At 41.9% G+C, this 26198-nt stretch overlaps 1 protein-coding gene across 1 annotated transcript in view; it reads left to right on the top strand.

Moving 5' to 3' along the window:
• LOC126087254 (cytochrome c oxidase subunit 6A2, mitochondrial) overlaps positions 1 to 25997 on the top strand; it is a 35548-nt gene extending 9551 nt beyond the window's left edge. The window contains exons 2-4 of the mRNA XM_049904542.1: positions 25351 to 25437; positions 25643 to 25779; positions 25891 to 25997. Of these exons, the coding sequence (XP_049760499.1) occupies positions 25365 to 25437; positions 25643 to 25779; positions 25891 to 25974 (294 nt within the window). The 5' untranslated portion in view covers positions 25351 to 25364 and the 3' untranslated portion in view covers positions 25975 to 25997. The remainder of the gene's footprint in view (positions 1 to 25350; positions 25438 to 25642; positions 25780 to 25890) is intronic.
• The last annotated feature ends 201 nt before the right edge of the window (positions 25998 to 26198 follow it).

Here is a 26198-nt window from a genome sequence, read left to right as displayed (position 1 = left end):
TAATGGAGGTGAAGAGAAGTATGTCTGGAGTACAGGAGATCCCTTAGAACATCTCTTAACACTACTATGGCCTGTCATTAAAGTCAATGGAAAACTAAAATGTGGTTTATCCTGGAGAATGTTCCGTGTGAGTTGGAGAAGAATGTTTACTGTGCTGCTGTTAGGTGTTGTGTTCTATATATGTCTGTTAGGTCCAGTTGGTTAATAGTGTTAGTCAGTTCTTCTGTATCTCTATTGATTTTCTTTCTAGTTCTTCTATCCATTGTAGAAAGTGAGGTATTAAGACTTAATATTATTGTGGAGCCCTGGCAGTTAAAAGCTATGGCTGTTAAACAAAAGGTTGGCAGTTCAAATCCATCAGCCACTCCTTAGAAACTCTGTGGCGTGGTTCTACTCTGTCCTATAGGGTTGCTATGAGTCAGAATCCACTCGGTGGCAATGGGTTTAATATTATTGTAGATCTGTCCATTTCTCTCTTTAATTCTGTTAGAGTTTACTTTATCAGTTTTGGTGTTCTGTTATTGCATGCATAAATATTTTTAATTGTTATGTCTTCTTGATAAATTGTCCCTTTTTTCATTATATAATGCTCTTCTTTGTCTCTTATAATGGATTTTGACTTAAAGTCTATTTTGTCAGATATTAATATTGCCACTCCTGCTCTCTTTTGGTTACTGTTTTGCTTGGTATAAAAATTTTCTGTCCCTGAATTTTTTAACCTATTTATGTCTTTGCATCTGAGGTGTGTCTCTTGTAGACAACATATTGACGGTTCCTTTTTTCTAAATCCATTATGTCACTCTCTGTCTCTTGACTGGTGCATTTAATCCATTTACATTCAGTGGGTAAGGATTTACTGTAGCCACTTTGTTATACTTTTTTTTTTTTTAGTTGTGTTAATGGTTTCTTTGTTCTTTACTTTCTGTGCTTAGTTCTTTTTGTATGTAGATTTTATTTTCCTTTCATTTACTATTGTTGTTTTTGTGTTTATTGAGTCTTGTTTATTTTGGTGAGTAGATTTATTAATTTTCTTTTTGGTTATCATGAGGTTTACATGTAATATTTAACATCTTAAATTTATATCTTGAAATCACCTGACCTACCTCACCATAGGAAACCCTGATGGCATAGTGGTTAAGTGCTACAGCTGCTAACCAAAAGGTCGGTAGTTTGAATCCACTAGGTGCTCCTTGGAAACTCTGTGGGGCAGTTCTACTCCGTTCTATAGCGTTGCTATAAATTGGAATCGACTCGACAGCAGCGGGTTTACCTCACCATATGGAAATTCTATAACCACACCATTCATTCCCTCTTTTGTTTTGATGGTGTTGTTGGTTACATCTTTGTGTCTTAGATTTTCTGTAATCATTTCTTAATTTTATATTACTGTCGTGATGTCTTTACCTGAGTTGGTATTAGGGTGATGTTATTGTGTGTCTACCTCAAGTTGTTGTCTGATGTTGTTGGTTTTCTCTCTGAAGAACTCCCTTTAATAGTTCTTGCAGGACTGGTCTGGTGGTTACAAATTTCTTTAATTTCTGCTTATCTGGCAGTGTTCTAGTTTTGCCCTCATTTTTGAATGATGGTTTTGCTGTATACATAATTCTTGGTTGACAGTTCTTTTTTTTTTCACGGCTTTGTATATGGCATCCCATTGCCTTCTTGCCTGCATAGTTTCTGATGAGAAATCAACTCTTATTTTTACTGAGGCCCCTTTGTAGGTGATGTTTCACTTTTCATATGCTGTTCTCAGAATTCTGTCTTTGTCTTTGGATCTGGAAGTTGATTCTGAGATGTCTTGGTGAATTTCTCTTGGGGCCTATCCTATATGGACTTTGTTGAGCTTCTTGGGTGAAAATCTTCTAGTCTTTCGTGACGTTTGGGAAGTTTTTATTCTCTGTACTTGTTTTCCTCTTTTCCTCTTCTGGGATTCCTAATGTTATTCCGCTTGATGGTGTCCCACATAACCCGTAGCTTTCTTCATTTTTCTTCAATCTTTTCTCTGTTCCTCAAACAGAGTATTACAAGGGTTTTGTCTTCTATTTCACTGATTCTTCCTTCCATTGTTTCCATTCTACTTTTGTGACCTTTCACAAAGTCATTTCTGTTATTTTATGATTAAGTTTCTGAATTTTTAGTTTAGGTTTTTTTATTTTTGAGTCTAGGGATTTTTTATTTCATTTTTTTATTTCTTCTATTACCCAGTGGTTTTTAAGCAGGGTGTTATTCAGTTTCCATGTATTTGATTTTTTTCTTTATTCTTCCTGTTATTGATTTCTAATTTTATAGTGTTGTGATCTGAGAAGGGAGCCCTGGGTGGTGTGGTGGTTTAGATTAGAGCATGGCTGCTAACCAAAAGGTCAGCAGTTTGGATCTTTGGAAACCCTATGAGGGCAGCTCTACTCTGTTCTACAGGGTCACTATGAGTCAGAATCGACTCAATGGCAACAGGTTTGGTTTGGGTTGGAGCTGAGAAGACACTTTGTATTATTTCAATGTTTTTGAATTTATTGAGGCTTGCTTTGAGGCCTAACATATAGTCTATTCTGGAGAATGATCCACGTGCACTGGAAAAGAATGTGTACCGAGCATTGCTGGGTGGAGTGTTCTGTATATGTCTATGAGATCAAGTTGGTTAGTTGTGTTGTTTAGATCTTCTGTATCTTGTTGAATCTCTTTCTAGTTTGTCCTTCATTGAAAGTGGTGTGTTAAAGCTTCCTATTACTATTGTGGAGTTGTCTATTTCTCTTTTCAATTCTGTTAAAAGTCTGTTTTATGTATTTTGGGGTTCTTTCATTGGGTGTGTAGATATTTATGATGATTACGTCCTCTTGCTGGATTGATCTTTTAGTCATTATATAATGCCCTTCCTTGTCTCTTATGCTGGTTTTTGCCTTAAAGTCTATTTTATCAGAGATTAATATTGCCACACCTGCTGTTTTTAGTTGCTGTTTGTTTGGCATTTTTTTTCCCTATCCTTTGATTTTTAGTTTATTTTTATATTTGTGTCTAAGCTGTGTCTCTTTTAGAAAGTGTATTAATGGGTCCTGTTTTCTTATTTATTCTGCCATTCTCTGTCTCTTGACTAGTGCATTTAATTCATCTGCATTCAGTGCAATTATCAGTTTTCTTGTGCTTTTTTTTTGCAGTGCTGATAATTTCTTTGTTCTGTATACTTTTCTGTGCTGAGCTTTTTATTTACGAATTTTCTTTTCATTTCCTTAGTTGCGGTTGATTTTGTGTTTACTGAGTCTTTATGATTCTTTTTTATTTTGGTGAAAAAGTTTATTCATTTCCTTTGTGGTTACCCTGAAATTTACTTTTATCTTCCTAAGTTTAAAACAGTCTGTTTTTTCTTGATATTGTCTTGACTTCCTCTCCATGTGGAAGTTCTGTAACTACACCATTTATCCCCTCTTTTTGTTTTGAAGTTGTTGTTGCTTACAGATTAACTTCTCTGATTCCCTATTTTCAGTCTTGTAGTTTTGTTTGTGAAATTTCTTTATCTGGGTTAGTTTCTGAGTGAAGTTGTCATGCGCTTTAATCTCAAGTTGTTCTGACATTGTTGATTCACTGTCTGAAGAATGGCCTTTAGTATTTCTTGTAAGGTTGGTCTGGTTTTTACAAATCCCCTTAATTTCTGTCCATCTGGAAATGTTTTTAATTTTGCCATCATATTTGAGAGACGATTTTGCTGGATATATAATTCTTGATTGGCAATCTTTTTCTCTCAGGGTTTTATATGCCATCCCATTGCCTTCTAGTCTGTGTGGTTTCTGCCAAGAAATTAGAGTTTAGCCTTATTGGTTCCCCTTTTTAGATAACATTTCATTTTTCCCAAAGGTGCTCTCAGGATTCTTTCTTTGTCTTTGGTTTTGGAAATTTTGATTATGATTTCTATTGGGGTCTATCCAAGTTGGGGTTCATTGAGCTTCTTGGGTGGATATCTTCTGGTCTTTCATTATATCAGGGAATTTTTCTGCCAGCAAATCTTTGAAAATTTTCTCTCTCTCTCTCTCTTTTTTTTTTTTTTTCGTCTCTTCCTGTTTTGGAGTTCTGATCATGTGTAAATTATTCCTCTTGGTAGTGCCTCATGTAAGTCTTAGGCTTTCTCCATTCTTTTTTCTGATTGTTCCTCTAACAGATAGTTATTAATGGATTTGTCCTCTATTTCACTGACTCTGTATTCCATTTATTCAATTCTACTCCTTTGTCCTTCCAATGTGTTTTCTGTTTCTGAAATTTTAGTGTTACTCTTCCGGATTTCTAGTTGCTGTTTTTGTATGGTTTCTAATTCTGTATTTATTTTGTCATTTTGTTCTTGTATTGTTTCCTGAATTCCTCTAGAATTTTGTCCGTGTTTTCCTTGATTTTGCATGTGTGTTCCTTGATCTCTTTTTTGATTTCTTGGAGGGCCCTATACATAAGTCTTTTGAATTCCTTATTAGGTAGTTCCATTACCATTTCTTCCTCAAGGAGGTTTCCTGGTTCTTTATTTTGGTCACTTGCTGGAGCCATCTTGTCCCGCTTCTTTAGGTGATTAGATATTGTGTGTTGTTTCCAAGGCATTAAGGTGTTATATTTAGGTATCAATTGTGTGTTTGCTGTGTCCTGATTTTTTGCTGTTTTGTTTTGTTTTGATGTATCTTGGCAGATGGGATGGGTGTGTTACTCTGGTCACTAATCTGGCCTCACTGGAGCACTTCCCACCTGTCTCTGGGTGCGTGGGGTAGTGGCTGTGTATATGAGCATGGCTCTTGGTTCCCTGCTCTTGTGTTCAGCTGAGGGGGGGTTGGGCAAGCATTGGCCACCATCTGTCATCTGTCTGTTGGCTCAGGAACAGGAAGTGGCACTCACTGAGTGGGTGGGGTGGCAGATGTGGTGGGTGTGGCTGGCTAGTGGGGGCGTGTCACCACCTCCCACCAGATGGAGGGTTGTAGCAGGTGGGTGTGTGCACGGTTGTGCTGCCACCGCCTCTCACACAGTGGGACGATTGTGAGTGGCTTGTGGTTGTGTGCATGTGGTTGTGTGGCTTGCCACCCCTTGGTGGGTGAGGGGGCAGAAGAGGGGAGAGGGGGGTAGGAGCAGCAGGTGGATGCAGGCATGGTCAGCTGCCACTGCCTCATGCAGGGCTGAGTGGGGCATGGATTGTGGGTGGGTGCATGTGTGTGCATGTGGTTGCTGCCCCTGTCCAGGGGGTGGGGGAAGGGGTTGAACGGTGGGCAGGTGCATGCACGGTCATGCTGCCTCTACCTCTCGCTAGGTGGGGGGGGAGGCAAGCAGGTTTGTGCAGGGTTGTGCTGCTGCTGCCTCTCACTAGACAGGGAAGGGGGAAGGAGCTTGGCTAGGTCAGTGGGTGGGAGAGGGTGAGCAGCCAGTGCTACTCAGCAGGGTCATCAGGTGGAGAGGGAGGGGTGGCAGTTGGGGCTGTGTGAGGGGGAAAAGGGGGCTGCTCATACCTTGTCCCCCAGCTGTCAGGGCTGCAGGGGGGTTGTGCCACTAATCACCAGGAAGATGGGGAGGGGGAGTGTGCTTCTCTGGTTACCAGGCAAGTGTGCCCGGGTTCTTCCCATTGGCTGCAGCTAGGAGTTGGGACCTTATTTCACTCCGGGTATGTCTACACAGTTACTCTGTGTCATGTTGGAAAATTCTGTGAAGTTGCCTTCTGTGCTCCTCACCCAGGATTGTTGCTGTGTTTGTCTCAGGATGGCCACACTATGCTGGGCCAGCTAGCAGGGCCCCTCTGCTCCGTCTGTTCTCATTTGTTGTTTTCAGTCAGTTTCTTCTTCCAGGCAGTGTTCCATTTAGTTCTTTGTCCTTTCATTTGATGCTCAGGGTTCCAGAATTGTCATCTGTACCTGTTTCACTTGGTTTCTCAGGTGTTTGTTGTACAGGAATGTCATGGTATGTCTGTCTAAGCCACCATGTTGGCCGGAAGTCTCTTAGTTTTTTCTTTTTTTATTGTGCTTTAAGTGAAAGTTTACAAATCAAGTCAGTCTGTCATATAAAAACTCATACACACCTTGCTAATTTACTCCTAGCTGCTCTCCCCCTAATGAGACAGCACACTCCTCCTCTCTACCCTGTATTCCCCGTGTCCATTCAACCGGCCCCTGTCCCCCTCTGCCTTCTTTCTTTCTTTTTTTAAGGATTCTATTTCTTTATTGTGTTTGTTCTTTTATTGTTTCCCTGAATTCTTCTAGAGATTTTTTCTGTATTTTCCTTGATCCCTTTAAGGAGCCTTAACACTAGTTTTTGAAGTCTTTGTCAGGTAGTTCCATTATTAGTTCTTCCTCGGAGAGCTCATCTGTCACTTTATTTTGTTCATTTGGCTTGAGCCATCTTTTCCTATTCCTGTGATTTGTAATTGACTGTTGTCTCCAAGACATTAAGGTTTTATTAATATATATTTTTTCATTATTGGTTGTATGTTTATTTTTGTTTTGACATATCCGGAGCTTAGCTTCTTTCCTTCCTCTTTAGATTTCACACTTTCTCTTGTATTACTTTAATTGTTGTTGTTTTGTGAATTTGGTCTATGTATAACTTTGGTGCTGCTTGTTGGCTGGGTGTGATTTCCTCTCACTATTGTGTATGGTGTGTTGCCCACACATGGGGCTCCTCTGTTGTTAGGTGTATATGTCTTCCTTTAGAATATTGTGTGAAGATAAGAGGGCAGATCCCTTCCCTGATATGAGATGCCAAGTGTCAGGTGGTCAGGATCCCTCCACAGCTCTTGAGAGACAATGTGGCCCTTCAGCACTGGCATGAGCAACTAGCACAACTGCTGGAGAGCAGATGACTCATTGTCATAGTCGCTGGGAGGCAGTGCTACCCAAATGGACAATGCAGCCCTTCTGTGCAGTCATGAGTTGGTGTCACAGTGGGGGAGGCTGAAGGGCAAAGGGGCTCAGCATATGTGCAGACAGTCTGCAGGATCAGGTAGGGTGTGGGATGGGTGCCGTGAGCCAGGAGGGATGAGATGGGCAGGGCACTAAGGCTCCTGCCAGCACACACGTCTAGTTGGTGAGACCAGTTCGTGAGTGGGGCACCAGGGCACTCTGCTGGGCCCACAAGGCTGGTTAGTGGGCAGGGCCTACTCAAATCAGAGTGGAAAAAGGACACCATGGGGACAGTTGGGGGGATTTCTAGTTGTTACTTTACAGTTTTACTGTTCAATTGAGCAGTTCTCACCCAAATGGACAGGCATCCATTGATAAGTAGTCTTGTCACTATTTCCTAGCCCCCTCTCTTCTCTGCGCTCGCTAGGGACACCGGACCTCTCAATTGCCTACCTACGCCTTCCCTTTGCCCTCCACAGAGGTGCACTCCCTGTCTCATCTATCCCCTGTCCTGAGGTTCCAACAGTTCAGTCTATCTCGCTTTGCTCCAGTATCACTTCCTTGTGACTCACTAGTTTTAAGACTACGGTGCTCCCACACATCACACTCTCGGGCTGGTTCAGACCCAGCATGTATCCTGTTAACTTCGTTTTCTTCCAACTTTGTTCGCACAGTACCTCTTCCTCTGGCTGTGTTTTCCTCTGAAGTTGCTTTCCTGGGCTCTTCACCCTGGGATGCTGCTTGCTGTCAACCCAAAATGACCATGCTGCCCCAGGCCAGCAGGCAGAATGCAGACGATCCATAGATCTGCGTGTTCCCACTGTTTTTTGTTCTCTCTTTCCAGTCAGTGCTCAGTCCAGTTCTTCAAACTTATGTTTGGTGTTCTGCATTCTGAGATTGCTATTTGTATCTGTTTCACTTAGTTTCTTGAATCTTTGCTATAGAGGGACGTTATAGTGAGTCTGTCTAAATGCTGCCATCTTAACCAGGACTCCCCAACACAGTTTTTTTTTTTAATCCTTGTCCTCCCAAGATACAATGTGCACACACTTGGAAAGTTAACCAACATGACCATGAAAGTGACCACACTTAATCTATGCCTTCCTGTTCACTTTGCCTGTCATTTGATTAGTCTATGGTTATTTCTATAGTGGTAACAGAAATGCAACTGAAAATGATGCTGTTTACTTAGGGCCAGTGCATGTCATTCATACATTGGTAGTAATGAGAGTACCGCAAATTGCCAGGATGGACACATCAAATTTTCAGCAGCATCAGTGATAGTACAGAAAAGTCTTTTGCTGTATCTTTAATAATCAACATTCGTGGTCACAAAATCCTGGCTTAGAAAATATCAGATTAATGAGTCATCGTTTTAGGGTCTCTCTCTCTCTGTCTCTATCTGTCCATATATATACATATACCACCTGGACTAGTGAGCACAGCACATAGCGTGTGAGATGATGAAGGCCTCAGTGAGGGAAATAGTGTCAAATTCTGTTCCATGGTATAATAACAGTCTGGGCTTCAGTTACACAGTCATGAGGCTCCTTCACATAGAGGGCAGCACTGAAGTCTGTTGTGGCTGTGTAATAAAAATTGTCAGTGTAAAGAGAAGCACTAGATACAGATTTGGGAGAAAATGCAGTACAAGTCTTTTTTTTAGCATTTGCTTTTCTATTTAAAATTTTGAAACACAAAAATTCACTTTTTATGATGTATAGTTGTCTGAATTTTTACATATGCATAACTTCTTGTAACTGCCATCACAGACAGGATACAGAAAAACTCCAACATTCTAAATTCACTTGTATTTAGATGCTCCCCTCCATCTCTGGCAACCATGGATCTGTTCTCTTTTTCTATATTTTTGCATTTTCCAGAATGTCATATAAATAGAATTACACAGCATGTAATCTTTTGAGACTACTTGGTTCTTTCACTTGGCATCACGTATTTGATTTACCTGTGTTGTTGTCCTGTGTTTATCTATAGCTCCTTTTTATTTCTGAGCAGTACTTCATTGTGTGGATGCACCACAGTTTGTTTATCCATTCACACATGGCAGTGCAAAGGTTTTCTCTTATATACCTATGGCCTTTCTGGCGTTGGGTTTATAATTCTGCCAAAAATAATTGGCTGGGCCACAGCTTGCCTTGTGATTGGTCTATTTTATGCACCTTACAGGGATTGGTCAGTCTGCTATGCAAATAGGGTGCATAAAACAACCAGGTAAGGATTAAGTGACCTTGTGGGGATTGGTCAGTTTGTGGCCCAGCTGGGAAGGCCATGCTTTGAAATTGAATATAAAGGCCAATTCCACAGAGATTGAGGGGGACCTCACTACCATCGAGAAGAGTCTGGAGCAGAGTGTGCCCTTTGGACCCGGGTGCCTACATTGAGAATTTCCTAGACCCAAAAAAGAGAGCTGTAACACTAAAGATGGTGAGAAATTGCTGCTGCTGTTTCTCTGCTGTGCCAGAGAAGAGCCCAGTGGCAGAGAAATGGCAAACAGCAATATGAGCAACAGGAACCAGGAGACTGGCACAAGACAGCACAGTGGGCTTGCTAGCTCACAGAGAGAGAGAGAGCTGAATTCCTTCAGGTAAGAGGCTTGCTGGCGGAGCTAAAGAGCTGTAACTCTTACCTGAGCAAGACAGAGGCTAAGAGGGGCCTGATGGCAGAGGTCATCAGCTGGCATGGCTAAGAGAGGGGCCACTGTCTGGCACAGCCAAGAAGAGGGCCTGCCTGCAGCCATGGCCAAGAAGAAGCTGAGAGCTGTCTTAGTTGGAAGCTATCCTGATTGACAAATTGTATCCACTCTCCTAAGTTGTATCCTGTTATTTCCAGGTTGATCTGAATCCTGAGTTGTAAACTGTTACTTCCCTAATAAGCCATATGATTGTAAGTATGGTCTGTGAATTCTGTGTGGCCCTTGCAATGAATTATCACACCCAACAGAGAAGTAGAGAGTGCTGTGGAGAGGATGGCTGGTGTCAGAAATGGTGAAAAAGTTGGAGAGTGGAGGTATGTCTGACCTCTACCTCATAGGAACCATTTTATGCTGATCCTGATTCTTGTCCCTCCTCATGGATGTAGACGAGGTCTGACCCCAGTAGAATACACCCATCACAGGACATTTGGGTTGTTTCCAATTTTGGGTGATTATGAATAGCACTGCTATATACATGTACAGGTTTTTGTGTGAACAAAAGCTTTCATTTCTCTAGGGTAAGTATCTAGAAGTGGGAGTGCTAGATCATATGGTACGTGTTCCAGGTCTTGGTTTTTTTTTTTTTTAATTAAGGTATAATGTATACATGGTAAAGTGCCCTAATCCTACGCATACAGCTTGATGAACTTTTACACGTGTATACACTCACATAACCACCACCTAAATCAATATGTAGAACATTTCCAGCACCCTAGAAGCCTCCTTCAGACCCTTTTCTAGTCAATATTGTACAGCCCCAGAGGTAAACACTGTTCTGACTTCTATTTCCATCCATTAATTTTTATACTTCTTTTTACTTTGTGAAGTTTAAAATGGTAGCTATTGAGTCTTCCCAAGACCCCAGTTCATATTTCCAAAATTCACAAAAAGCGATGGGGACAGTATGGAAGGACGAAAATGATAGGGAAAGGAGAATGAATATAGGATGTATCTCAAGGCTCATTGAGTTGAAATGATAGAGAACCTATCTCAAACTGGCTTTTAAAAAAAGATAATGTTCTTTAACTGGCTTTTGTTTGCATGTTAAATGAATAATTTCTTTTACAAGCATCAACACAAAGCTGGTTCCTATGATAGGGAGGTTAAAGTTGTCCCAAATGCCTAACTTTTGCAAGCCACAGTACCACTCCATCATCTCTAACATCAACTGCTCCTCCGCTCCTCAGTACTCTCCCTCCAGTCTTTAGGTTCCCTAATTTGCCGCAACATCTCACAGAACTCATGAACTGTATCAAGGAAATGGCTCACGCTGTTGTGGAGGCTGGAAAGTCCCAAATCTGTGGGTCAATGTCGGCATCTCCCAACCCACGTGGCTGCAGGGGCTGATGAACCCCAACTATGGTCTGACAGTTCAGACCACAGGCTGCTGACTCACAAGGCTGCAGAAGCTGGCAAATCAGGTCAGATGATGGGCCACCAGCCCACGGGGCTATGGAGGCTGGCAAATCCCAGAATCAGCAGGTGAGACAGTAGGCCTCTGGTTCAAGTCCAAAGAACTGGAGGTTAGACAATCACGAACCAGATGTGGGATCCAGATGCAGAGAAAGAGACCCCTGCCAGGGTATCCATATACCTTAGATGCAGACCACGCCCCAGGGAAGGGTGCAACTTGATTAGGGGTGGGACCTGAGTGTCACACCTTCTTGCAAGGCTTTGACCCAAGGCACATCCCACACCAATTCTGCTCATCGACATGTAGAAGTCAGGATCCATAACACATAAAATGGAGGACAACCACACAATACTGGCAATCATGGCCTAGCTATGTTGAAGCACAACCCCAACCCTCACAGGTTCCATATATATTATTTGCATAGTCCCACCCAATCATTGTGTGTGACTCACAAAGACCATGGCTAGAAGGGCCACGTAATTTATTGCACTACATATGTGTGAGGTTTCAACTTTCAATAATAAAATTCAAAAATTTGATTCCTTAAACATAAAAACTTGCTGTACACATTATTTACATGTTGAGAAAATCTACAGCTATATAAAACATCATAAACATTTAAGTAACTCTATGCACCTTTTTTTTTTTTTTTTTTAAAACTTCAGTGTTTATTTTGAAGAGCAATGACCAAAATTATTTGATGTAGAAACAATGAAGATATGAATATAAATAAAATCAAAGTATAAAATGACATTACGTCTTACTAATCTCTTCCCATACATGTCCCTCTAGGTCTTAGCTATACTATAAGGACTCAAACCTTACATTTATATCACAGCTACAGATCAAAACCAAACCAAATCCATTGTCACTGAGTTGATTCTGACTTACGGCGACCCTGTTGGACAGAGTAGAACTGCCCCACAGGATTTCCAAGGCTGTAATCTTTTTTTTTTTTTTTTTTATAATAACTTTTATTAAGCTTCAAGTGAACGTTTACAAATCCAATCAGTCTGTCACATATAAGTTTACATACATCTCACTCCCTACTCCCACTTACTCTCCCCGTCTTGAGTCAGCCCTTTCAGTCTCTCCTTTCTTGACAATTTTGCCGGCTTCCCTCTCTCTCTATCCTCCCATCCCCCCTCCAGACAAGAGTTGCCAACACAATCTCAAGTGTACACCTGATATAATTAGCTCACTCTTCATCAGCGTCTCTCTCCCACCCGCTGACCAGTCCCTTACATGTCTGATGAGTTGTCTTCAGGGATGGTTCCTGTCCTGTGTCAACAGGAGGTCTGGAGAGCATGACCGCCGGGATTCCTCCAGTCTCAGTCAGACCATTAAGTTTGGTCTTCTTATGAGAATTTGGGGTCTGCATCCCACTGCTCTCCTGCTCCCTCAGGGGTCCTCTGCTGAGCTCCCTGTCAGGGCAGTCATCGATTGTGGCCGGGCACCAACTAGTTCTTCTGGTCTCAGGATGATGTAGGTCTCTGGTTCATGTGGCCCTTTCTGTCTCTTGGGCTCTTAGTTGTCATGTGGACTTGGTGTTCTTCATTTTCCTTTGCTCCAGGTGGGTTGAGACCAATTGCTGCATCTTAGATGGCTGCTTGTTAGCATTTAAGACCCCAGACGCCACATTTCAAAGTGGGATGCAGAATGATTTCATAATAGAATTATTTTGCCAATTGACTTAGAAGTCCCCGCAAACCATGTTCCCCAGACCCCCGCGCTTGCTCCGCTGAGCTTTGAAGCATTCATTTTATCCCGGAAACTTCTTTGCTTTTGGTCCAGTCCAATTGAGCTGACCTTCCATGTATTGAGTGTTGTCTTTCCCTTCACCTAAAGCAGTTCTTATCTACTGATTAATCAATAAAAAAACCCTCTCCCACCCTCCCTCCCTCCCCCCCTCGTAACCACAAAAGTATGTGTTCTTCTCAGGTTTACTATTTCTCAAGATCTTATAATAGTGGTCTTATACAGTATTTGTCCTTTTGCCTCTGACTCATTTCGCTCAGCATAATGCCTTCCAGGTTCCTCCATGTTATGAAATGTTTCAGAGATTCGTCACTGTTCTTTATCGATGCGTAGTATTCCATTGTGTGAATATACCACAATTTATTTACCCATTCATCCGTTGATGGACACCTTGGTTGCTTCCAACTTTTTGCTATTGTAAACAGAGCTGCAATAAACATGGGTGTGCATATATCTGTTTGTATGAAGGCTCTTGTATCTCTAGGGTATATTCCGAGGAGTGGGATTTCTGGGTTGTATGGTAGTTCTATTTCTAACTGTTTAAGATAACGCCAGATAGATTTCCAAAGTGGTTGTACCATTTTACATTCCCACCAGCAGTGTATGAGAGTTCCAATCTCTCCGCAGCCTCTCCAACATTTATTATTTTGTGTTTTTTGGATTAATGCCAGCCTTGCTGGTGTGAGATGGAATCTCATCGTAGTTTTAATTTGCATTTCTCTAATGGCTAATGATCGAGAGCATTTTCTCATGTATCTGTTGGCTGCCTGAATATCTTCTTTAGAGAAATGTGTGTTCATATCCTTTGCCCACTTCTTGATTGGGTTGTTTGTCTTTTTGTGGTTGAGTTTTGACAGAATCATGTAGATTTTAGAGATCAGGCGCTGGTCGGAGATGTCATAGCTGAAAATTCTTTCCCAATCTGTAGGTGGTCTTTTTACTCTTTTGGTGAAGTCTTTAGATGAGCATAGGTGTTTGATTTTTAGGAGCTCCCAGTTATCGGGTTTCTCTTCATCATTTTTGGTAATGTTTTGTATTCTGTTTATACCTTGTATTAGGGCTCCTAGGGTTGTCCCAATTTTTTCTTCCATGATCTTTATCGTTTTAGTCTTTATGTTTAGGTCTTTGATCCACTTGGAGTTAGTTTTTGTGCATGGTGTGAGGTATGGGTCCTGTTTCATTTTTTTGCAAATGGATATCCAGTTATGCCAGCACCATTTGTTAAAAAGGCTGTCTTTTCCCCAGTTAATTGTCACTGGTCCTTTGTCAAATATCAGCTGCTCATACGTGGATGGATCTATGTCTGGGTTCTCAATTCTGTTCCATTGGTCTATGTGTCTGTTGTTGTACCAATACCAGGCTGTTTTGACTACTGTGGCTGTATAATAGGTTCTGAAGTCAGGTAAGGTGAGGCCTCCCACTTTCTTCTTCTTTTTCAGTAGTGCTTTGCTTATCCGGGGCTTTTTTCCCTTCCATATGAAATTGGTGATTTGTTTCTCTATCCCCTTAAAATATGACATTGGAATTTGGATCGGAAGTGCGTTAAATGTATAGATGGCTTTTGGTAGAATAGACATTTTTACTATGTTAAGTCTTCCTATCCATGAGCAAGGTATGTTTTTCCACTTAAGTATGTCCTTTTGAATTTCTTGTAGTAGAGCTTTGTAGTTTTCTTTGTATAGGTCTTTTACATCCTTGGTAAGATTTATTCCTAAGTATCTTATCTTCTTGGGGGCTACTGTGAATGGTATTGATTTGGTTATTTCCTCTTCGGTGTTCTTTTTGTTGATGTAGAGGAATCCAAGTGATTTTTGTATGTTTATTTTATAACCTGAGACTCTGCCAAACTCTTCTATTAGTTTCAGTAGTTTTCTGGAGGATTCCTTAGGGTTTTCTGTGTATATAATCATGTCATCTGCAAATAGTGATAACTTTACTTCTTCCTTGCCAATCCGGATACCTTTTATTTCTTTGTCTAGCCTGATTGCCCTGGCTAAGACTTCCAACACGATGTTGAATAAGAGCGGTGATAAAGGGCATCCTTGTCTGGTTCCCGTTCTCAAGGGAAATGCTTTCAGGTTCTCTCCATTTAGAGTGATATTGGCTGTTGGCTTTGCATAGATGCCCTTTATTATGTTGAGGAATTTTCCTTCAATTCCTATTTTGGTAAGAGTTTTTATCATAAATGGGTGTTGGACTTTGTCAAATGCCTTTTCTGCATCAATTGATAAGATCATGTGGTTTTTGTCTTTTGTTTTATTTATGTGATGGATTACATTAATGGTTTTTCTGATATTAAACCAGCCTTGCATACCTGGTATAAATCCCACTTGATCAGGGTGAATTATTTTTTTGATGTGTTGTTGGATTCTATTGGCTAGAATTTTGTTGAGGATTTTTGCATCAATGTTCATGAGGGATATAGGTCTATAATTTTCTTTTTTTGTAATGTCTTTACCTGGTTTTGGTATCAGGGAGATGGTGGCTTCATAGAATGAGTTGGGTAGTATTCCGTCATTTTCTATGCTTTGGAATACCTTTAGTAGTAGTGGTGTTAACTCTTCTCTGAAAATTTGGTAGAACTCTGCAGTGAAGCCGTCCGGGCCAGGACTTTTTTTTGTTGGGAGTTTTTTGATTACCGTTTCAATCTCTTTTTTTGTTATGGGTCTATTTAGTTGTTCTGCTTCTGAATGTGTTAGTTTAGGTAGGTAGTGTTTTTCAAGGAATTCATCCATTTCTTCTAGGTTTTCAAATTTGTTAGAGTACAATTTTTCATAATAATCTGAAATGATTCTTTTAATTTCATTTGGTTCTGTTGTGATGTGGTCCTTCTCATTTCTTATTCGGGTTATTTGTTTCCTTTCCTGTATTTCTTTAGTCAGTCTAGCCAATGGTTTATCAATTTTGTTAATTTTTTCAAAGAACCAGCTTTTGGCTTTGTTAATTCTTTCAATTGTTTTTCTGTTCTCTAATTCATTTAGTTCAGCTCTAATTTTTATTATTTGTTTTCTTCTGGTGCCTGATGGATTCTTTTGTTGCTCACTTTCTATTTGTTCAAGTTGTAGGGACAGTTCTCTGATTTTGGCTCTTTCTTCTTTTTGTATGTGTGCATTTATTGATATAAATTGACCTCTGAGCACTGCTTTTGCTGTGTCCCAGAGGTTTTGATAGGAAGTATTTTCATTCTCGTTGCTGTCTATGAATTTCCTTATTCCCTCCTTGATGTCTTCTATAACCCAGTCTTTTTTCAGGAGGGTATTGTTCATTTTCCAAGTATTTGATTTCTTTTCCCTCGTTCTTCTGTTATTGATCTCTAGTTTTATTGCCTTGTGGTCTGAGAAGATGCTTTGTAATATTTCGATGTTTTGGACTCTGCAAAGGTTTGTTTTATGACCTAATATGTGGTCTATTCTAGAGAATGTTCCATGTGCGCTAGAAAAAAAAGTATATTTTGCAGCAGTTGGGTGGAGAGTTCTGTATAAGTCAATGAGGTCAAGTTGGTTGATTGTTGTAATTAGATCTTCCGTGTCTCTGTTGAGCTTCTTACTGGATGTCCTGTCCTTCTCCGAAAGGGGTGTGTTGAAGTCTCCTACTATAATTGTGGAGGTATCTATCTCGCTTTTCAGTTCTGTTAAAATTTGATTTATATATCTTGCAGCCCTGTCATTGGGTGCGTAAATATTTAATATGGTTATGTCTTCCTGATCAATTGTCCCTTTTATCATTATATAGTGTCCTTCTTTATCCTTTGTGGTGGATTTAAGTCTAAAGTCTATTTTGTCAGAAATTAATATTGCTACTCCTCTTCTTTTTTGCTTATTGTTTGCTTGATATACTTTTTTCCATCCTTTGAGTTTTAGTTTGTTTGTGTCTCTAAGTCTAAGGTGTGTCTCTTGTAGGCAGCATATAGATGGATCGTGTTTCTTTATCCAGTCTGTGACTCTCTGTCTCTTTATTGGTGCATTTAGTCCATTTACATTCAGGGTAATTATAGATAAATAAGTTTTTAGTGCTGTCATTTTGATGCCTTTTTATGTGTGTTGTTGACAATTTCATTTTTCCACATACTTTTTTGTGCTGAGGCGTTTTTCTTAGTAAATTGTGAGATCCTCATTTTCATAGTGTTTGACTTTATGTTAGTTGAGTCGTTACGTTTTTCTTGGTTTTTGTCTTGAGTTATAGAGTTGTTATACCTTTTTGTGGTTACCTCATTATATACCCCTATTTTTCTAAGTAAAAACCTAACTTGTATTGTTCTATATCGCCTTGTATCACTCTCCATATGGCAGTTCAATGCCTCCTGTATTTAGTCCCTCTTTTTGATTATTGTGATCTTTTACCTATTGACTTCCATGATTCCCTGTTATGTGTATTTTTTTTTAATTAATCTTAATTTGTTTGTTTTTGTGATTTCCCTATTTGAGTTGATATCAGGACGTTCTGTTTTGTGACCTTGTGTTGTGCTGATATCTGATATTATTGGTTCTCTGACCAAACAATATCCTTTAGTATTTCTTGTAGCTTTGGTTTGGTTTTTGCAAATTCTCTAAACTTGTGTTTGTCTGTAAATATCTTAATTTCGCCTTCATATTTCAGAGAGAGTTTTGCTGGATATATGATCCTTGGTTGGCAGTTCTTCTCCTTCAGTGTTCTGTATATGTCGTCCCATTCCCTTCTTGCCTGCATGGTTTCTGCTGAGTAGTCAGAACATATTCTTATTGATTCTCCCTTGAAGGAAACCTTTCTTTTCTCCCTGGCTGCTTTTAAAATTTTCTGTTTATCTTTGGTTTTGGTGAGTTTGATGATAATATGTCTTGGTGTTTTTCTTTTTGGATCAATCTTAAATGGGGTTCGATGAGCATCTTGGATAGATATCCTTTCGTCTTTCATGATGTCAGGGAAGTTTTCTGTCAGAAGTTCTTCAACTATTTTCTCTGTGTTTTCTGTCTCCCCTCCCTGTTCTGGGACTCCAATCACCCGCAGGTTATCCTTCTTGATAGAGTCCCACATAATTCTTAGGGTTTCTTCATTTTTTTTAATTCTTTTATCTGATTTTTTTTCAGCTATGTTGGTGTTGATTCCCTGGTCCTCCAGATGTCCCAGTCTGCATTCTAATTGCTCGAGTCTGCTCCTCTGACTTCCTAGTGTGTTGTCTAATTCTGTAATTTTATTGTTAATCTTTTGGATTTCTACATGTTGTCTCTCTATGGATTCTTGCAACTTATTAATTTTTCCAGTATGTTCTTGAATAATCTTTTTGAGTTCTTCAACAGTTTTATCAGTGTGTTCCTTGGCTTTTTCTGCAGATATCCTAATTTCATTTGTGATATCATTAAGCATTCTGTAAATTAGTTTTTTATATTCTGTATCTGATAATTCCAAAATTGTATCTTCATTTGGGAAAGATTTTGATTCTTTTGTTTGGGGAGTTGGAGAAGCTGTCACGGTCTGCTTCTTTAAGTGGTTTGATATGGATTGTTGTCTCCGAGCCATCACTGGGAAACTAGTTTTTCCAGAAAATCCGCTAAAAAAAAAACTGCAGTCAGATCCCTATCAGAGTTCTCCCTCTGGCTCAGGCTATTCAGATGTTAATGAAGCCGCCTGGGGAGGGTGGGGGAGGGAACAGAGAGATAGGAGAGTAGCACTTCAGAATATAGCCAGAGTTGCTTGTCTTGCTTGGAAAGACTATTATATCTGAGATTCCCGCGGGCGCGTCGCCTATGTGTGCTGTCTGTGTGGAGATTGCCCCCGGGGGGTCTGGCCCGCTGGAGTCACGGTCAGATCCTCCGCTTCCAGCCCCACGCCCAGCGTCAAGGCTCCCCTACTGGGACGGTGCACTCTCGACTCCAAAATCAGTCGCTGCCTCCCGGGGACTTCTCGTCCCTCCAGCCGCGTGGCCGTGCCGCCCCCGTGAACCAGGTGGGCCCCCTCCCGGGGTTAGTTCAGATGGGTGGAGTAGCTCCCCGTGCTTGTGCCGCGACCGAGTGTTCCGGCTGGAACGCTGTTCTCCCCGCTCCAATACCAGTCGCTGCCTCCCGGGGACTTCTCCTACCGGCTGCGTCCCACGCCGCCCGCGCGACCCGGATGGTCACCTTCCCGGGGTTAGTTCAGGGGGTGGAGCAACTCTCCGTGTTTATGGCGTACCTGCGTGCAGTCCAAATCCCTGTGGGACGGTTCCCCGGCTCAGGTGCTGCTCTTTCTGCTCCAAGATCAGTCACTGCCTCCCGGGGACTTCTCCTAACGGCTGCGTCCCACGCCGCCCATGGAACTGGCTAGTCCCCCTCCCGGGGTTAGTTCAGGGGGGTGGAGCAGGTCTCTGTGCTTGTGCCGTACCTGACTGGTATGCTGGCTCCAGGCTCTGGAAACAATCGCTGCTTCCCCGTATTAGTTCGTTCTCCGTCTCTAAATCTGTGTTTGTTGTTCAGGGTTCGTAGATTGTTATGTATGTGATCGATTCACTTGTTTTTCCGTGTCTTTGTTGTAAGAGGGATCCGAGGTAGCGTCTGCCTAGTCCGCCATCTTGGCTCCGCCTCCCCAAACCTATGCACCTTTTTTAAAAAAAAAAACTTTTTTTTTTATGCATCATCACACAAAAGAAAGACGGAGCTAATCAGGTTATATACATTCAAAGAATAATTGTAGATATGGACGATGCATTTGACACTGTTCATAAATATTATAACACCTTCCAAGATAAAAAAAAATCAAACCCGTTGCTGTCAAGTCAATTCCAACTCATAGCGACCCTATAGGACAGAGCGGAACTGCCCCAGAGGGTTTCCAAGGCACAGCTGGTGGATTCGAACTGCTGACTTTTTTGGTTAGCAGCCGTAGCACTTAACCACCACGCCACCAGGGTTTCCAAACATTGTAACAGTAATCAAATAATTTTAAGAAACTTAAAACACAACCAGAAATGGAAATGAAGTGCAAACCTTTCAACTTCTTGCTACGCTCCAAACAGCCACCATCCATTAAGTAAATTTAATTTGGTGATTTTACCATTGTGGAGATTGTCAAAAAGAAGCAAGTTAAAGACAACATTCTTCAATATACATAAAGACTAACAAAACTTTTCTTTAAAATTATTTTTTCTTGAGAGGTTCATCAAAGAGAGACCTGATGACGTGTAAGTCGAGATGATTCTGGCAGGAATTGTAGGTGGACAATTATTAACAACCAATGGCATTAAAGTTGTGAAGATTACAATAACGGTTGAGCTCACATACAGAAGATTCTGGTACTCCTATATCCAGATTCAGACACTTATCAACTTGTTTTAAGGGTCTCTTCCTAGGAATAAAATAGACTTAGGTCACAATTTATAGATTTATTTTGATGTGTACCAGTATTATGAAATGGAGGGAGAAAAGAAAAGCACAAAGAGTCAGTTAAACCTTTAGCAACTTGGACTGTATCCCCAATGTGTAATATATTGACATCTTCAGTTAGGAGCTACAGCTGCTAACCAAAAGGTCAGCAGTTTGAACCCACCAGCCGCTCCTCGGAAACCCTAGGGGGAGTTCTACTTCATCCTATAGGGTTCCTGTGAGTTGGAATTGACTTGACCGCAACGGCTTTTGTTTTGTTTTTTAACTTCATTTTAACAAATATTAAATCCCTTCATTTAAGTAGGACTTGTTAAGTTTAATTAATTAAAATCATACATATTCCAGAATTTTTATAAAAGGCAGTTATATCTATCGTATCTATAGAAGATATAAATCCAATCTTAAATTAAGGGGAAAAGCATCAATAACATGGATCACTGTACCAAAAGAAACCAAAACCAAAACCCATTGCTCCCCAGTCAGTTTTGACTCATTGGATCCCACGTGTTACAGAGTGGAACTGAACTCCATAGGGTTTTCTTGGATGGAATCTTTATGAAAGCAGATCTCCAGGCCTTTCTCCTGCCGCGCAGCTGGGTGGGTTTGAACTGCCAACCTTCTTGTTAGTAGTCGAGTACAAACTGTTAGCGCCACCCAGGGATCTTCGATCACAGTACAGGAAAAGAGAAATCGGAAATCTGCGGGGAAAAGTTTATGTTGTAGATTCTAATTTCACAAAAATGTTTAACAATTAATTAAGACTTTAAAACCCATCTTAAACTGGATTTTACAAATGGGGGATCTGTTGTTTCAGTAACTGAAAAATCTAAGGGTACAGATCTTTTTCAATTCTGACACATCTTGATCCAGGGGTTCAAAGAACATTGACAAGGTTAGACCTCTCCCCATCTTTCAAGTCTGCTCTGAAAAACAGCTTCGATATTGGCTTCCATCCATGGCTCCAGCCTGAGGCTCCAGCAGCTCCAGGTCCAGTTGGAGTACTATTGTGTCTCAATAGTTCAAGAAAGAAGTCCCAAAATTGAGACTCACGGGCTCTTTTCCCTCCCTAAACCAATCACAATGGCCAGGAAAATGGAACCCTCTGATTGGTTAGATCTGGACCATGTGACCCCCCCCTTTTGAAGAGCAGGTGGGAGTTAGAGTCAACCCCACCTAAACTGTGAACTTAAAATGAGAGAATTGAGCTCACAAAGAAAACCCAGGGTGTTATTATCAGAAGATGGCGTGACTATATTGCCCCACCCCCGCCAAAAAAACAAACAAAAAAAAACCTCATTGCGGTCAGGTTGCTTCTTACTCATAAACCAAACCCGTTGCGGTCAAGTGGATTTCTACTCATAAAAAAAAAAACTCATAGCAACCGGATATATTGGGCAGATCACACAAAACAGTAGACTTCCATTAGAATGTTTCCAGCCCCTTCCAAGGGCAGAGGAAACTCGTCATCCCTCTTTAGACCCTATTCATCCTATTGCCATTAGCTCACTGGTGGGGTCCTCCCCGATTCTGTTTTATCTCCAGCTCCTTTTGCCGTTTATCCTAGTTAACCCGTGCCATTGTCTTTCTGGGACGGTTCTGATTTCAAATATTCTGTCCTAGGGCTCTCATAAGCAAAATTCATACTTAATAGACCACACGTTATGACTGGTCTTTGCTTTGGGAAATAGGTTCATAGCATGTAAAAAAAGCATGTAGCGTCCCTGAAAAGAGGCACAAGAGAAACTGACACTGAGTCTTTGCCCCACTTCCTTCACCACCAGCAGCCGAGGTATGTCTGAAAAAGGGCTAAGATGCAGCCCTCTGGGATTTACTTAACAACTGGTAAGTTTGTTCTTCCCTCTGCCTAAAGTGAAGACGAAGCTAAACCTGTAAAAACTGGAGGCTTTGGCCATGGCCCAAGTAATTGTGTGAGAGGTAACTTGTGCAACAGTGGTGGGTACAAAGTCTGCAGGAGCCGGTTCTGCCCAGCTCAACATAGAGGCAGTAAGACAAAACCATGATCAGCCTAGAAAAGGCTGCCTCAGTAGAAGTCTTTGAGTACTTGGATAAGTGCACCACATGAGGGCGGTATCAGCAGAGGATGGTAGCAACCTCAAAGCATTCAAATCCCGGCGGCGGAGAAAAGCTCAGCTCAGGAGGGAGCTTCCAAGCTGAGGGGATTGTTTGACAGTGACCCAGCAAAACTCAGGGGTTATTTAAAGGAGAGAAGGAGCCTATAACCTTTTTCAAGTAAAAATACCCCAGAAATGGATTTCTATTTTCTTCATAAGCTATAGTCATAAGTGGGGAGCAGTTTTGAGGAAACTGTATATGGAGGGCACAGTGATTAAGTGTTGGACTGCTAACCAAAAGGTCAGCAGTTCGAATCCACCAGCTGCTCCTTGGAAACCCTATGGGCCAGTTCTACTCTGTCCTATAGGGTCACTATGAGCTGGAGTTGATGCGATGGCAGCGGTCACCATCTTCTTGGCTGCTATTCCCAAGTCCTACTGGGAAAAAGCAACGTAGAAAGAATTTCATTATAACTCAGTGAGGGCTCAAGAATGATTTAGCAATGCTATGTAACATTTGACTGTCCTACAGGTTATCAAAAAAAAAAAAAAAAACACTAAGGAAGTGTAAGCAGGTATGGAGACCCTTCTTAAAAATCTACCTTGCTCCTTTTTCTCTTATATATTAAATTCAGGTTATGTACATATGACCACATCAGCCTTTGATCAGATCTTGGGGCATCCAGTTGGATTGTGGTGCTAAAAAGGTATTTCTGTCGGTTAACCAAAGTAACATGGTTCAAATGTTGCTGAATCCTAGAATATGGGTTCTGTCCAGTGCGTTCAGACTTTCCAATAATCTGGGCACCCGCTTTTGAGAAAGAGAAAGTAACTTTATGGTAATGTGCAGACCAAGGAGCCAGGAGGGAGCTCTTCAGATCTGACTTCCTGAGCTATGGAGAAGCAGGGTTTATATGTGATTTGGGTAGCAAAAAGGTAGCTGTACAAGTGCACTGGGGAGGAAAAAATCTAGAAGGAATGGGTAGGGAAGACATTGCAGGAATTACGGCAGCCAGGAAAACAGGAGGTAACGTGGTTCTTGTTGGACCTCTCGCTTTGGAATGGGGTCCGAGTGATGATTTTCTTTCTGATTTGTTGACCTGTTGCTGCATCCTCCGTTGAGGCCAACTGATGGTCACAGCTGGCCTTTCTGCACATGTGGGGCTGGGCCAAATCTGGCTTGGGCTGGTTTAAAGGGAGTCTGTTCTGTTCTGACTAAATGGAAATTTATTTGCATTCCTAGGGTCAAGTTATGCAAGCATTCACTAAATACATATTTTTTGAACACCTAGGTCATGCCAGGTTCTGTGCTGGGTGCTGAGGATAAAACAGTGACCAAGGCAGACATCACCCCTGCCCTGTCTTGCAGCTCTCCACTGACCTTTTTTTTTTTTTTTTTTGCCAGTTCAGCTTTTCACAGGTGTACAACTTATTGACAGCAATTACAATGATCAGCTGTGCAACCCTACCCTTAATGCAATTTTTCCAGCACTGTTAACTCTCCCCTCCTTTCCCCCTACCTCCCACGCCTTGGTAACCACTAATAAACTTTGGTCTCCATACATTGCCTTTTCTTGTCTTTTTATATAAGTGAGGTCATAACAATATTTGTCCTTTCGTGATTAACTAATTTCACTCAGCATAATGTCTTCCAGCTCCATCCATGTTGTAGCATGTATCAAGACGTTTCTTCTACTGCGTGAGTAGTATTCCATTATACGTATGTACCACAGTTTGTTTATCCAGTCATCTATTAATGGGCATTTAGGTTGTTTCCACCTTTTGGCTATTGTGAGTTGTACTGCCATGAACATCAGTGTACAAGTCTCTGTTTGAGTCTCTGCTTTCAAGTCTTTTGGGTATATGCCTAGGAGTGGAATTGCTGAGTCATAAGGTAGTTCTGGTTTTTTGAGAAATTACCACTGACCTGCTTTTATACAGGCTTTATATAGGCATGAATAGGCTTTCTTCTTTTTCCTCCAAGTAATCAGATTTTTCAGATTAAAATAACATACTTTGCAGTAGACACTTGTCAGATTTGTGGCTGCCCAACATCTTTTGAATACTCTTTCCATATTTGAGGGCTTTCCCCACAACAGAATTTTTGCCTCCTTAAGGCGGTAGCCGGAAACCCTAGTAGCATAGTGGTTAAGTGCTACAGCTGTTAACCAACAGGACAGCAGTTCGAATTCACCAGGCGCTCCTTGGAAACTCTATGGGGCAGTTCTACTCTGTCCTTATACGGTCACTATGAGTCGGAATCGACTTGAGGGCATTGTTTTTTTTTTTCTCTTGGAAAGCCTATGGGGCAGTTCTACTCTGTCCTGTAGGGTTGGTATGAATCGGAATATACTCAATGACAATGGCAACAACAACAAAAAGGCAGTAGCCAGAACTCATTTCCCAGCCTTTCTTGCCAGTAGGATGTGTTGACTAATTGGTGCACCTATGTGATTCTTTGATTCAGAAGAGAGTAACTTGAGGATACAAGCTTTATGAAGAATCCATTTTTATGAGAGGATGGGGTGAAAGAATCTGGGTTTCCAGGGCAGCAATGATGCCATTTTGGGCATCCAGTGTCCAGCAGTGTAAACTGTGCTGGTGTCTCCCTGCAGCTGGCCCACAGAATGGTTTGTTTCTGGCTGTGCAGATTCTAGGGCTCTCTGGCTTTTTTTTTTTTTTTTAGTAGCTCACAGCATCTGTGGTAAGGCCAGAAAAAAACTGGCCTTACCACAGATACTGTGAGCTACCTAAGATTCTTAGTTGCTTCTCTTTTAAAAATGGAGTGACTTCTGATCTTTGCAAAAACATGAGACAGTGAACTACATTTCCTATATTCACAAAAATCATTTAAGGTAAGAAGTATTACAATTTTACAGATACAAAACTGACACAAAAAGACAATTCACTAGAAAAATATTTATTAAAGGCCTACTGTGTGCCAGGCACTGGAAATAGAGGAGTATTGAACAAAATCATTTCCTGCAACCTTAAAAAAGAATGACATATTGTATGTTAAAGGTCCCCTTGCCAAAATAAGAGCCAAAGTACAGCAGTTGTCTGGAGAGGACTTCATGCCAGGCGGCCCCTTTTTAAATATAGAAAACCCCTAAAAATAGCCACTGGTGTTCCAGGCTCAACAAGTGATTGGCCCAAAATGAGGGGAGGGGAACCTAAGCCCCAGTGAAGGAGACTGAAAGGACAGTGCTGTCGTTTTCAGCTTCTGTCACAGCAATGGCTCTGCCTCTGAGGTCCTTGAGCCGGGGCTTAGCGACTGCAGCCAAGGGAGACCACGGAGGAGCTGGAGGTGAGTGGGGCCGGGATCTGACTCTGTGACTTCCTGACGTTGCCCACCTACCTCCACCCCCGCAGCCCCCGCCAACCTCCAGGACCGGCAACACCCCCAGCAGCCAACCCCTCCCCCTCAGACCTCCCGAAAGCCCGGGCCCAGCCACCCATTTTTGCCCTTCCCGCTTCTCACTCATCTCACACTCCTCTTTCCCTGGGCCCAGCCAAAACCTGGCGCCTCCTGAGCTTCATGCTGGCGCTCCCGAGCGTGGCCATCTGCACCATCAACTCCTGGCTCCACTCGGGCCACCGCGCGCGCCCTGAGTTCATCCCCTACCACCACCTCCGTATCCGCACCAAGGTAACGGGGCCCGAGGCTTCGGCTCAGGGGCGGGAACGAGCGGGTGGGCGAGGGGACAGCAGCGGGGACCCCCGGAGCAGCCCTGACAACTTGCTGGCCCTCTTTCCACAGCCCTACTCCTGGGGTGACGGCAACCACACTCTCTTCCACAATCCCCGCGTCAACGCTCTTCCCACCGGCTACGAAACTCCCTGAGGCCCTGGCGCAATAAAGGACTAAACGCTTCGTGTCGGCAGGCTCAGTGGGGAGAATGGGGTGGCGCGGTGGGTGCGTGGAGGCTTTGGCAGGAGTTGCATTTGGCTCATGCGCACAGAGTGGTCTGCGTTCCACGTGCGTCCTGAGGCTGTAGCTTTTCCCACCGTGTCCCTGATTTGGAAGGTGCAGGAGGGCACAGTGGTTAAGAGCTAAGCTGCTAACCA

This window comes from Elephas maximus, chromosome 12, assembly GCF_024166365.1.
Source record: "Elephas maximus indicus isolate mEleMax1 chromosome 12, mEleMax1 primary haplotype, whole genome shotgun sequence".
NCBI lineage: Eukaryota > Metazoa > Chordata > Mammalia > Proboscidea > Elephantidae > Elephas > Elephas maximus.
This window is presented reverse-complemented; position numbering and strand designations above follow the sequence as displayed.